The following is a 13,766-nucleotide window of genomic DNA, read 5'->3' on the forward strand; positions in this document are numbered from 1 at the left end:
TCACCCATGAGAAAGGCTCAGGTGTGTGGTGTAGTCCCTAACACCCAGCAGAGTTGCCAGTAGTCCAATAAAGACATTCTCTGGGGCTTGAATCCACAATCAAATGGTCTTCTCTGGAGGAGATTCACAAGGTCTTCAGACTGACTCTTCCAGGTGGGCTTGTGGAGGTAAATGCCAGGCTTTCATTTGGACGAGGAGGCTGCATCAAGACTTGGGTTGGGGACAGATGGTGGGTTGCAGAGCAAGCAAGGGCATTGAGATGGAGAAAGTTTGGGGCAGGAGTGCCTGGCTGAAGGGAGTTGGTGCTGAAAGTCCATCATGTTTCTGAGCCTGGGATCAAGTGATCAGTGTTCAAGGTGGAGTCTGAGGCGGGGGTGGGGGCGGGGGCGGGCACAGGGGCACTGGCGGCAAGCCCTGGCTTGAGGCACAGAGATGTTGGGGCAGTGGGATTGTAGCTCGACATCTGGGGTGGGCGAAGGGGGCAGAGGCTGGGGTGCTGGGCTGGGAGGTGGTAGGCTGCCCCATTGACTAGAGCCAGAAGCCTGTCCTGAGGGTGAGCCTGACTGGTGGCCTCTCCCCATGGCCCTGGTTGAGTTGGCACCAGCTCCTCTTCCTCCCTCTTGGGGACAGTGGCTCAAAGTGTCCACAGCCACAGCTGGAGAGCCTGAGTTATCAGGGGGCTGGAATCCCTTCAAGCAAGACAATGCACTGGCTGCCCTGGCCACTGGGTACTGGCTCTGGACCTCTTGACAAGAGCTGGTGTTACCCCATGTCCAAAGACAGACCAAGCAAGACGAAATGTTGAGGCATGGAAAGGCTTCTGGCAAGCTCTCCGTGCTCCAGCAGGAGATGGGCCAAGAGGTCTTGTTCATCAAAGTCTGGCTAATACCAAAGGCATAGAAACCAGCCAATGAAAACCAGGGGTCTGGTGCTGCCACAGGGCTGGAGCCTTCCCCCCAGAACCGCCTTGCATTGCAGGTGTCAGTGTGCTCCTCTGGACCCTCCTGGTACTTTCCTTCATCCCTCTGTGTTGCGAACCCTTCCTCTGATCCAGGAGTCTTCAAGTGATCTCCATACAGGCCACCCATCAGTGTGTCTCTGAGAGGCTTCAATTTGTCTGTTGGGGGAGACAGGCAGAGTTAGGAGGGCAGAAAGCAGAAGACATGGAGGGAATCAAGGGATAGAGGAAGCAAGACTCAGGTAGAGAGCCTTTTGCTTGGGTGGGAATGGGGCAGAGCAGGTGCCAGCCACTGGGAGTAACTATGCTCACAGCTGTGTAGCAGCTATAGGACACCGCTCTTTGGATGTCTAACTAAACAGGACCAAGAAGCTGCCACTCGTGCGCTAGATGGTCCTCAAACCCATTCACTAATTAATTTTTTTTTAATTTTTGAGACAGGATTTCTCTGTATTGTTTTTGAGCCTGTCCTGGAACTCACTCTGAAGACGTTATCTGGCCTAGAACTCACAGAGGTCCTCCTGCCTCTGCCTCAGAGTGCTGGGATTAGAGTTGTGTGCTAAACACCCACCTTTCTAACTGAACTTATGGACCAGTCTGGGCCATTTAGTGTGCCCCTAATTCAAGAAGTTTTTCAATAAAGAAGGAGAAAATAAACCTCTAGGAGTTGGAGGCCCATGCCTTGAATCCCAGCGCTAGCCAGGAAGAGGCAAGAGGATCCTGTGAGTTCAGAGACCAGCATGGTCCAAAAGACCTAGTTCCAGAATAGCCTCCAAAGCCACTGAGAAACCCTGTCTGACAAAATAATTAAAAATAAAAAAAAAATGTATGAACTTGGGATACAAGTCAAGGTCAAGGGTAGAGTGTTTGCCTAGCTAGTGTGAAGGCCTGAATTCAAACTTGAAATTCAGAAAACAAGAGTGAATGACACCGGAACAACAACAGTAACAAAATGCTCTCCTTTTGGATCCCCCATGAGCTGCTTCTATGTACCGTCACAAGAAACCTCACTAGGCACCAGCTATGGGGTGAGGCAAGCTCAAATATTCCATCTACTGCAAGGCGGGCAGTTGGCCACTTCTGCCCAGCTGTAAGCTGCTCTAGTTCCAATACCCGGGGTGTACTAGCCAGAAGACCTGGTAGGTGTGGAAAGACTTTTGCAAAGACAGCAGTCCCTCTCCCATCCAAAAGGAAATCCCCCATAATTCATAGTCCGTGAAAGACCTTACCTGAGCCTCCAAACAGGCTGTACTCCTCCTCGATCTGGTCTTCCACGATGTGTTTTCCTGCCATCATTATCCTGAGGTTTCCTTGAACAGCTACTGAGATTCTCTGAAAGAGGGCCTGGTCTTTCCTCCTGTCCTGTTCTAGAAGCTGTGTCTAGGACTCTCTGGCTTCAGAGGCATGCTGTGTGGTCTTATATACCCATGGACACGTGGTGGGAGGGCACAGATTTCAAGATCCAATCATTCAGTGGCAGGGTGTTCCGACCTGAGCTGCTTATCTCAGAAGGTACTACCACTTTGATCAAGGCTAAATATGTAAACTAAGTAAACATTCCCTACTCAAGCCGGGCATTGTTTGAACACACCTATAATCCCACCCCTTGGGAGGCAGAGGCAGGTGGATCTCTGCGACTTTGAAGCCAGCCTGGTCTACAGAGCAAGTTTCAGGACAGGCCCTAAAGCAATATGGAGAAACCCTGTCTGGAAAAACAAAACCAAACCAAAATAGTCCCTACTTAACCCTAGAGTTGGATTCCAGGGACAGTTTCAGGGGTACACTTTGCTGAATACTGTCTAGCCAGGGTTCCCTAGGTCAATGAACTGATCTATTTACCTATGTATGTATGTATGTATGTATGTATGTATGTATGTATGTATGTATGCATCTTTCTTTGTATCCCTTTATCAATCTACATATGAACATATCTATCATCTATGGTCTATCTATCTATCTATCTATCTACCCATGTGTCTATGAACATACTTAGAGTCATTTTTTGCAATAGCTTCCTGTCTCTGGGCCAGCTAATCTAAGGAGGCTCACCTGTGGATGGAAGAACCAAGAATGAGGTAGCGGTTCAGTCTAGGAGTTGGGATTTCTCAGTTGGTCTTCAGGGACAGCTGGTTATCAGTGAACACCAGAATGTCCTCAAAAATATGGTGTAATGCCAGTTGAGGAATGGACTTGAAGGCAAAGAGCAGAAGCCTCATTCTAAATGTCCTTCTAGAGGCTTACAACAGACGGCAATGTCATTATCAGAGGTGAGAATTCCTAGTTCAGGCTCAAGGTAAAAATTTAAGCACCTGATTTTCATGTAGATTCTACAAACCATGCAAGAAATGTTTGGTACGTCCCACGCCTTTAATCTGAGGACTCCAGTGTGCTCTTTTTAGCCTCTAGAGACCTGGTGGGCGTGGCTGGGTTTCCAAGATTCAATCATTGAGTGGAGGGTGATTGGCTCTTGTGCATATCCCAGAATGTGCTAGCACTTTTCATGAAGACTATTCAATGAAATGAAGAAAATTCTTCCACGTCAAACCAGTTTGGGGTGGAGAGTTCAAGGAAAGGTGTCATGAGATTCACTCAGTTTTTTCCTTGGCAATGAAATTATCTATCTATCTTCTATCTATCTATCTATCTATCTATCTATCTATCTATCTATCTATCTATCTATCTATCCATCTATCTATGTATGTATCCATCCACCCATACATCCATCCATCCATCCATCCATCCATCTATTTAACTATATGTCTACTTGCTATTTATCTATCTATCATCAATCTGTCTGTGTCTGTCTGTCTATATCTATCTATCTATGTATCTATCTATCTATCTGTCTATCTATCATCTTTCTGTATTCCTAAAGTCATTCATTAATAGAAGTTCCTTACTCTGGTCCAGCTAATCCAAGGATGTTTGCCTTTGGATGGAAGAACCAAGACTATAGTAGTATTTCTGTGTGTGAGATTGGATGTGTCAGCTGGTCTTTAGTGAACAGCACAATGTCCCCCAAATAGGTTGCAATGCCAGTTGAGGAATGGACTTGCAGGCAAAAAGCAAAATCGTCATTGTTTAGTGTCCTTCTTTAGGCATGAAGCAGAAGGCAAAGTCATTATCAGCGGTGTGGAATCCCCAGTTTGGGCTTCATGTTAAATGTTAAGCACCAGAGTTTCAGGGAATTGAGAAATGGTGAGCAAGAAATTTTATGCAGGGCTCACGCTTTAATCCCAGCACTGGGGAGACACAGGCAGATGGATCTCTGAGTTCAAAGCCAGCCTGGTCTACAAGTGTGTTCTGGGAGCCATGCGGCTTCCTATGGAGAGACACTGTCTCAAAGCATCCACACAAACAGACATGGAACCCTCATGTGATGGGCAAGAGTGTCCCAAGTGTCTCCCCGTCCCCGCATCCAACTCCCTCCCCCTGGCTTCCCTGTGCCTATTGACTGTTGACAAACTCACTCCAGACAGAGAATGTAGGAAAGAGATACTAATTTATTGTAGTGTGACACAGGGGTGCCTCCCAGGGTGACCTAGTTTATAGGCAAGTTGGGTTCACATTATTCCAAGCACAGTCTTTGGAAGAGTGGTCCTGGGTTTGGGGGAGCCACCTGCCAATCTGGAAACCGGAAACAAAGAACTCATCCAACCAATATCCACGGGTCTGGGAAAGTCTCAATGGTGTATAGAGTCAGTACTTCAGCTCTTTGGCTTCTGTAATTCTGATCCCACGGCACCTGCTCACCCATGAGAAAGGCTCAGGAGTGTGGTGTAGTCCCTAGCACCCAGCAGAGTTGCCAGTAGTCCAATAAAGACATTCTCTGGGGCTTGAATGCACAATCAAGTGGTCTTCTCTGGAGGAGCTTCACAAGGTCTTCAGACTGAGTCTTCCAGGTGGGCTTGTGGAGATAAATGCCAGGCTTTCATTTGGACAAGGAGGCTGCATCAAGACTTGGGTTGGGGACAGATGGTGGGTTGCAGAGCAAGGAAGGGCATTGAGATGGAGAAAGTTTGGGGCAGGAGTGCCTGGCTGAAGGGAGTTGGTGGTGAAAGTCCATCATGTTTCTGGGCGTCTGATCAAGTGATCCGTGTTCAAAGTGGAGGCTGCGGCGGCAGTGTGGTTGGCGGGGGCGGGGGTGTTGGCGGGGGCCGAAAGCCCTGGCTTGAGGCACTGAGATGTTGGGGCAGTGGGATTGTAGCTCGACATCTGGGGTGGACGAAGGGGACAGAGGCTGGAGTGCTGGGCTGGGAGGTGGTAGGCTTCCCCATTGACTAGAGCCAGAAGCCTGTCCTGAGGGTGAGCCTGACTGGTGGCCTCTCCCCATGGCCCTGGTTGAGTTGGCACCAGCTCGTCGTCCTCCCTCTTGGGGACGGTGGCTCAAAGTGTCCACGGCCACAGCTGGAGAGCCTGAGTTATCAGGGGGCTGGAATCCCTTCAAGCAAGACAATGCACTGGCTGCCCTGGACACTGGGTACTGGCTCTGGACCTGTTGACAAGAGCTGGTGTTACCCCATGTCCAACGACAGTCCAAACAAGACGAAATGTTGAGGCATGGAAAGGCTTCTGGCAAGCTATCCATGCTCCAGCAGGAGACAAAGGGAGCCTTCCTGATGGGCCATGAGGTATTGTTCATCAAAGTCTGGCTAATACCAAAGGCATAGAAACCAGCCAATGAAAACCAGGGGTCCTCTGGACCCTCCTGGTACTTTCCTTCATCCCTCTGTGTTGCGAACCCTTCCTCTGATCCAGGAGTCTTCAAGTGATCTCCATACAGGCCACCCATCAGTGTGTCTCTGAGAGGCTTCAATTTATCTGTTGGGGGAGACAGGCAGAGTTAGGAGGGCAGAAAGCAGAAGACATGGAGGGAATCAAGGGATAGAGGAAGCAAGACTCAGGTGGAGAGCCTTTTGCTTGGCTGGGAATGGGGCAGAGCAGGTGCCAGCCACTAGGAGTAACTATGCTCACAGCTGTGTAGCAGCTATAGGACACCGCTCTTTGGATGTCTAACTAAACAGGACCAAGAAGCTGCCACTCGTGCGCTAGATGGTCCTCAAACCCATTCACTAATTAATTTTTTTTTAATTTTTGAGACAGGATTTCTCTGTATTGTTTTTGAGCCTGTCCTGGAACTCACTCTGAAGACGTTATCTGGCCTAGAACTCACAGAGGTCCTCCTGCCTCTGCCTCAGAGTGCTGGGATTAGAGTTGTGTGCTAAACACCCACCTTTCTAACTGAACTTATGGACCAGTCTGGGCCATTTAGTGTGCCCCTAATTCAAGAAGTTTTTCAATAAAGAAGGAGAAAATAAACCTCTAGGAGTTGGAGGCCCATGCCTTGAATCCCAGCGCTAGCCAGGAAGAGGCAAGAGGATCCTGTGAGTTCAGAGACCAGCATGGTCCAAAAGACCTAGTTCCAGAATAGCCTCCAAAGCCACTGAGAAACCCTGTCTGACAAAATAATTAAAAATAAAAAAAAAATGTATGAACTTGGGATACAAGTCAAGGTCAAGGGTAGAGTGTTTGCCTAGCTAGTGTGAAGGCCTGAATTCAAACTTGAAATTCAGAAAACAAGAGTGAATGACACCGGAACAACAACAGTAACAAAATGCTCTCCTTTTGGTTCCCCCATGAGCTGCTTCTATGTACCGTCACAAGAAACCTCACTAGGCACCAGCTATGGGGTGAGGCAAGCTCAAATATTCCATCTACTGCAAGGCGGGCAGTTGGCCACTTCTGCCCAGCTGTAAGCTGCTCTACTTCCAATACCCGGGGTGTACTAGCCAGAAGACCTGGTAGGTGTGGAAAGACTCTTGCAAAGACAGCAGTCCCTCTCCCATCCAAAAGGAAATCCCCCATAATTCATAGTCCGTGAAAGACCTTACCTGAGCCTCCAAACAGGCTGTACTCCTCCTCGATCTGGTCTTCCACGATGTGTTTTCCTGCCATCATTATCCTGAGGTTTCCTTGAACAGCTACTGAGATTCTCTGAAAGAGGGCCTGGTCTTTCCTCCTGTCCTGTTCTAGAAGCTCTGTCTAGGACTCTCTGGCTTCAGAGGCATGCTGTGTGGTCTTATATACCCATGGACATGTGGTGGGAGGGCACAGATTTCAAGATCCAATCATTCAGTGGCAGGGTGTTCCGACCTGAGCTGCTTATCTCAGAAGGTACTACCACTTTGATCAAGGCTAAATATGTAAACTAAGTAAACATTCCCTACTCAAGCCGGGCATTGTTTGAACACACCTATAATCCCACCCCTTGGGAGGCAGAGGCAGGTGGATCTCTGCGACTTTGAAGCCAGCCTGGTCTACAGAGCAAGTTTCAGGACAGGCCCTAAAGCAATATGGAGAAACCCTGTCTGGAAAAACAAAACCAAACCAAAATAGTCCCTACTTAACCCTAGAGTTGGATTCCAGGGACAGTTTCAGGGGTACACTTTGCTGAATACTGTCTCGCCAGGGTTCTCTAGGTCAATGAACTTATCTATTTACCTATGTATGTATGTATGTATGTATGTATGTATGTATGTATGTATGTATGCATCTTTCTTTGTATCCCTTTATCAATCTACATATGAACATATCTATCATCTATGGTCTATCTATCTATCTATCTATCTACCCATGTGTCTATGAACATACTTAGAGTCATTTTTTGCAATAGCTTCCTGTCTCTGGGCCAGCTAATCTAAGGAGGCTCACCTGTGGATGGAAGAACCAAGAATGAGGTAGCGGTTCAGTCTAGGAGTTGGGATTTCTCAGTTGGTCTTCAGGGACAGCTGGTTATCAGTGAACACCAGAATGTCCTCAAAAATATGGTGTAATGCCAGTTGAGGAATGGACTTGAAGGCAAAGAGCAGAAGCCTCATTCTAAATGTCCTTCTAGAGGCTTACAACAGAAGGCAACAGAGGTGAGAATTCCCAGTTAGGGCTCAAGGTAAAAATTTAAGAACCCGATTTTCATGTAGGTTCTTCAAACCATGCAAGTAATATTCGGTACGTCTCACGCCTTTAATTTCAGGACTCCAGTGTGCTCTTTTTAGCCACTAGAGACCTGGTGGGAGTGGCTGGGTTTCCAAGATTCAATCATTGAGTGGAGGGTGCTTGGCTCTTGTGCGTATCCCAGAAAGTGCTAGCACTTTTAATCAAGACTATACAATAAAATGAAGTAAAGTCTTCCACCTCAAACCCGTTTGGTGTGAAGAGGTCAAGGAAAGGCTTAATGAGAGGCACTCAGTTTTCCTTTGTCAATGAAAGTATCTGTCTATCTATCTATCAATCTATCTATCTATCTATCTATCTATTATCTTCTATCATCTATCTATTATCCATCTGTCTATATCTATCTATCTATCTATCTATCTATCGACCTATCTATCTATCTATTATCATCTTTTAGTATTCCTAAAATCTTTCCTTAGAAGAAGTTCCTTACTCTGGTCCAGCTAATCCAAGGATGGTTGCCTTTGGATGGAAGACCCAAGGCTATAGTCGTATTTCTGTGTGTGAGATTGGATGTGTCAACTGGTCTTTAGTGAACCCCACAATGTCCCCCAAATGGTTGCAATGCCAGTTGAGGAATGGACTTGCATGCAAAAAGCAAAATCGTCCTTGTTTAGTGTCCTTCTATAGGCGTGAATGAGAAGGCAATGTCATTATCAGAGGTGTGGAAACCCCCGTTTGGGCTTCATGTTAAATGTTAAGCACCAGAGTTTCTGGGATTGGAGAAATGGTGAGCAAGAAATATTATGCAGGGCTCACACTTTAATCCCAGCATCGGGCAGACACAGGCAGATGGATCTCTGAGTACAAAGCCAGCCTGGTCTACATGTGTGTTTTGGGAGCCATGCGGCTTCCTATGGAGAGACACTGTCTCAAAGCATCCACACAAACAGACATGGAAACCTCATGTGATGGGCAAGAGTGTCCCAAGTGTCTACCCCCACCCCACCAAACTCCCTCCCCCTTGCTTCCCAGTGCCTATTGATTGTTGAAAAACTCACTCCAGACAGAGAATGTAGGAAAGAGATAATAATTTATTAGAGTGTGACACAGGGGTGCCTCCCAGGTTGACCTTGTTTATAGGCAAGTTGGGTTCACATTATTCCAAGCACAGTCTTTGGAAGAGTGGTCCTGGGTTTGGGGGAGCCACCTGCCAATCTGGGAACCGGAAACAAAGAACTCATCCAACCAATATCCACGGGTCTGGGAAAGTCTCAATGGTGTATAGAGTCAGTACTTCAGCTCTTTGGCTTCTGTAATTCTGATCCCACGGCACCTGCTCACCCATGAGAAAGGCTCAGGAGTGTGGTGTAGTCCCTAGCACCCAGCAGAGTTGCCAGTAGTCCAATAAAGACATTCTCTGGGGCTTGAATGCACAATCAAGTGGTCTTCTCTGGAGGAGCTTCACAAGGTCTTCAGACTGAGTCTTCCAGGTGGGCTTGTGGAGATAAATGCCAGGCTTTCATTTGGACAAGGAGGCTGCATCAAGACTTGGGTTGGGGACAGATGGTGGGTTGCAGAGCAAGGAAGGGCATTGAGATGGAGAAAGTTTGGGGCAGGAGTGCCTGGCTGAAGGGAGTTGGTGGTGAAAGTCCATCATGTTTCTGGGCGTCTGATCAAGTGATCAGTGTTCAAAGTGGAGGCTGCGGCGGCAGTGTGGTTGGCGGGGGCGGGGGTGTTGGCGGGGGCCGAAAGCCCTGGCTTGAGGCACTGAGATGTTGGGGCAGTGGGATTGTAGCTCGACATCTGGGGTGGACGAAGGGGACAGAGGCTGGAGTGCTGGGCTGGGAGGTGGTAGGCTTCCCCATTGACTAGAGCCAGAAGCCTGTCCTGAGGGTGAGCCTGACTGGTGGCCTCTCCCCATGGCCCTGGTTGAGTTGGCACCAGCTCGTCGTCCTCCCTCTTGGGGACGGTGGCTCAAAGTGTCCACGGCCACAGCTGGAGAGCCTGAGTTATCAGGGGGCTGGAATCCCTTCAAGCAAGACAATGCACTGGCTGCCCTGGACACTGGGTACTGGCTCTGGACCTGTTGACAAGAGCTGGTGTTACCCCATGTCCAACGACAGTCCAAACAAGACGAAATGTTGAGGCATGGAAAGGCTTCTGGCAAGCTATCCATGCTCCAGCAGGAGACAAAGGGAGCCTTCCTGATGGGCCATGAGGTATTGTTCATCAAAGTCTGGCTAATACCAAAGGTATAGAAACCAGCCAATGAAAACCAGGGGTCCTCTGGACCCTCCTGGTACTTTCCTTCATCCCTCTGTGTTGCGAACCCTTCCTCTGATCCAGGAGTCTTCAAGTGATCTCCATACAGGCCACCCATCAGTGTGTCTCTGAGAGGCTTCAATTTATCTGTTGGGGGAGACAGGCAGAGTTAGGAGGGCAGAAAGCAGAAGACATGGAGGGAATCAAGGGATAGAGGAAGCAAGACTCAGGTGGAGAGCCTTTTGCTTGGGTGGGAATGGGGCAGAGCAGGTGCCAGCCACTGGGAGTAACTATGCTCACAGCTGTGTAGCAGCTATAGGACACCGCTCTTTGGATGTCTAACTAAACAGGACCAAGAAGCTGCCACTCGTGCGCTAGATGGTCCTCAAACCCATTCACTAATTAATTTTTTTTTTAATTTTTGAGACAGGATTTCTCTGTATTGTTTTTGAGCCTGTCCTGGAACTCACTCTGAAGACGTTATCTGGCCTAGAACTCACAGAGGTCCTCCTGCCTCTGCCTCAGAGTGCTGGGATTAGAGTTGTGTGCTAAACACCCACCTTTCTAACTGAACTTATGGACCAGTCTGGGCCATTTAGTGTGCCCCTAATTCAAGAAGTTTTTCAATAAAGAAGGAGAAAATAAACCTCTAGGAGTTGGAGGCCCATGCCTTGAATCCCAGCGCTAGCCAGGAAGAGGCAAGAGGATCCTGTGAGTTCAGAGACCAGCATGGTCCAAAAGACCTAGTTCCAGAATAGCCTCCAAAGCCACTGAGAAACCCTGTCTGACAAAATAATTAAAAATAAAAAAAAATGTATGAACTTGGGATACAAGTCAAGGTCAAGGGTAGAGTGTTTGCCTAGCTAGTGTGAAGGCCTGAATTCAAACTTGAAATTCAGAAAACAAGAGTGAATGACACCGGAACAACAACAGTAACAAAATGCTCTCCTTTTGGTTCCCCCATGAGCTGCTTCTATGTACCGTCACAAGAAACCTCACTAGGCACCAGCTATGGGGTGAGGCAAGCTCAAATATTCCATCTACTGCAAGGCGGGCAGTTGGCCACTTCTGCCCAGCTGTAAGCTGCTCTACTTCCAATACCCGGGGTGTACTAGCCAGAAGACCTGGTAGGTGTGGAAAGACTCTTGCAAAGACAGCAGTCCCTCTCCCATCCAAAAGGAAATCCCCCATAATTCATAGTCCGTGAAAGACCTTACCTGAGCCTCCAAACAGGCTGTACTCCTCCTCGATCTGGTCTTCCACGATGTGTTTTCCTGCCATCATTATCCTGAGGTTTCCTTGAACAGCTACTGAGATTCTCTGAAAGAGGGCCTGGTCTTTCCTCCTGTCCTGTTCTAGAAGCTCTGTCTAGGACTCTCTGGCTTCAGAGGCATGCTGTGTGGTCTTATATACCCATGGACATGTGGTGGGAGGGCACAGATTTCAAGATCCAATCATTCAGTGGCAGGGTGTTCCGACCTGAGCTGCTTATCTCAGAAGGTACTACCACTTTGATCAAGGCTAAATATGTAAACTAAGTAAACATTCCCTACTCAAGCCGGGCATTGTTTGAACACACCTATAATCCCACCCCTTGGGAGGCAGAGGCAGGTGGATCTCTGCGACTTTGAAGCCAGCCTGGTCTACAGAGCAAGTTTCAGGACAGGCCCTAAAGCAATATGGAGAAACCCTGTCTGGAAAAACAAAACCAAACCAAAATAGTCCCTACTTAACCCTAGAGTTGGATTCCAGGGACAGTTTCAGGGGTACACTTTGCTGAATACTGTCTAGCCAGGGTTACCTAGGTCAATGAACTGATCTATTTACCTATGTATGTATGTATGTATGTATGTACTGTATGTATGAACTTATGATAGCATCTTTCTTTGTATCCCATAATCAATCTACAATGAACATATCTATCAGCTATGGTGCCTATCTATCTATCCTATCTATACCTCTATCTATCTATCTATCTACGCCATGTGTCTATTGAACCAGTACTGTAGATTCATTTTTGCAATAGCGCCTGTCTCTGGCCAGCTAATACTAAGGAGCTCACCTGTGGATGAAAACCAAAGAGAATGAAGTCTGTAGCGGTCAGTGTCTAGGAGTTGGATTTCTCAGTTGGTCTTCAGGGAACAGCAGTTATCACGTTGAACACCAGAAATGTCCTCAAAAATATACTGTAATGCCAGTTTGAGGAATGACTGAAAGCAAGAGCAGAATTGCCTCATTCTAAATGTCCTTCTAGAGGCTTACAACAGAAGGCAACAGAGGTGAGAATTCCCAGTTAGGGCTCAAGGTAAAAATTTAAGAACCCGATTTTCATGTAGGTTCTTCAAACCATGCAAGTAATATTCGGTACGTCTCACGCCTTTAATTTCAGGACTCCAGTGTGCTCTTTTTAGCCACTAGAGACCTGGTGGGAGTGGCTGGGTTTCCAAGATTCAATCATTGAGTGGAGGGTGCTTGGCTCTTGTGCGTATCCCAGAAAGTGCTAGCACTTTTAATCAAGACTATACAATAAAATGAAGTAAAGTCTTCCACCTCAAACCCGTTTGGTGTGAAGAGGTCAAGGAAAGGCTTAATGAGAGGCACTCAGTTTTCCTTTGTCAATGAAAGTATCTGTCTATCTATCTATCAATCTATCTATCTATCTATCTATCTATCTATCTATCTATTATCTTCTATCATCTATCTATTATCCATCTGTCTATATCTATCTATCTATCTATCTATCGACCTATCTATCTATCTATTATCATCTTTTAGTATTCCTAAAATCTTTCCTTAGAAGAAGTTCCTTACTCTGGTCCAGCTAATCCAAGGATGGTTGCCTTTGGATGGAAGACCCAAGGCTATAGTCGTATTTCTGTGTGTGAGATTGGATGTGTCAACTGGTCTTTAGTGAACCCCACAATGTCCCCCAAATGGTTGCAATGCCAGTTGAGGAATGGACTTGCATGCAAAAAGCAAAATCGTCCTTGTTTAGTGTCCTTCTATAGGCGTGAATGAGAAGGCAATGTCATTATCAGAGGGGTGGAAACCCCCGTTTGGGCTTCATGTTAAATGTTAAGCACCAGAGTTTCTGGGATTGGAGAAATGGTGAGCAAGAAATATTATTCAGGGCTCACACTTTAATCCCAGCATCGGGCAGACACAGGCAGATGGATCTCTGAGTACAAAGCCAGCCTGGTCTACATGTGTGTTTTGGGAGCCATGCGGCTTCCTATGGAGAGACACTGTCTCAAAGCATCCACACAAACAGACATGGAAACCTCATGTGATGGGCAAGAGTGTCCCAAGTGTCTACCCCCACCCCACCAAACTCCCTCCCCCTTGCTTCCCAGTGCCTATTGATTGTTGAAAAACTCACTCCAGACAGAGAATGTAGGAAAGAGATAATAATTTATTAGAGTGTGACACAGGGGTGCCTCCCAGGTTGACCTTGTTTATAGGCAAGTTGGGTTCACATTATTCCAAGCACAGTCTTTGGAAGAGTGGTCCTGGGTTTGGGGGAGCCCCCTGCCAATCTGGGAACCGGAAACAAAGAACTCATCCAACCAATATCCACGGGTCTGGGAAAGTC

The 13,766-nt window shown here is 47.3% G+C and overlaps 3 protein-coding genes across 3 annotated transcripts; all 3 read right to left on the bottom strand.

The window, feature by feature from the left end:
* Nucleotides 1–344: 344 nt before the first annotated feature.
* Nucleotides 345–2,353, bottom strand: LOC113837930. The gene is made up of 2 exons (XM_027433750.2): nt 2,188–2,353; nt 345–1,117 (listed from the first exon to the last, which is right to left on the bottom strand). The coding sequence occupies exons 1-2, from the start codon at nt 2,252–2,254 to the stop codon at nt 345–347; spliced, it is 840 nt and encodes a 279-aa protein (XP_027289551.1). The 5' UTR covers nt 2,255–2,353.
* Nucleotides 2,354–4,889: 2,536 nt separating this feature from the next.
* LOC113837931 lies at nt 4,890–6,990 on the bottom strand. Its single transcript, XM_027433751.1, has 2 exons — nt 6,850–6,990; nt 4,890–5,779 (listed from the first exon to the last, which is right to left on the bottom strand). Exons 1-2 carry the CDS (start codon nt 6,914–6,916, stop codon nt 4,890–4,892), a joined length of 957 nt encoding a protein of 318 aa, XP_027289552.1. The 5' UTR covers nt 6,917–6,990.
* A 2,465-nt stretch (nt 6,991–9,455) lies between these two features.
* Nucleotides 9,456–11,532, bottom strand: LOC113837929. The gene is made up of 2 exons (XM_027433749.2): nt 11,392–11,532; nt 9,456–10,321 (listed from the first exon to the last, which is right to left on the bottom strand). The coding sequence occupies exons 1-2, from the start codon at nt 11,456–11,458 to the stop codon at nt 9,594–9,596; spliced, it is 795 nt and encodes a 264-aa protein (XP_027289550.1). The 5' UTR covers nt 11,459–11,532; the 3' UTR covers nt 9,456–9,593.
* Nucleotides 11,533–13,766: the final 2,234 nt, after the last annotated feature.

The sequence above is a fragment of the Cricetulus griseus genome, unplaced genomic scaffold, assembly GCF_003668045.3.
Source record: "Cricetulus griseus strain 17A/GY unplaced genomic scaffold, alternate assembly CriGri-PICRH-1.0 unplaced_scaffold_375, whole genome shotgun sequence".
NCBI lineage: Eukaryota > Metazoa > Chordata > Mammalia > Rodentia > Cricetidae > Cricetulus > Cricetulus griseus.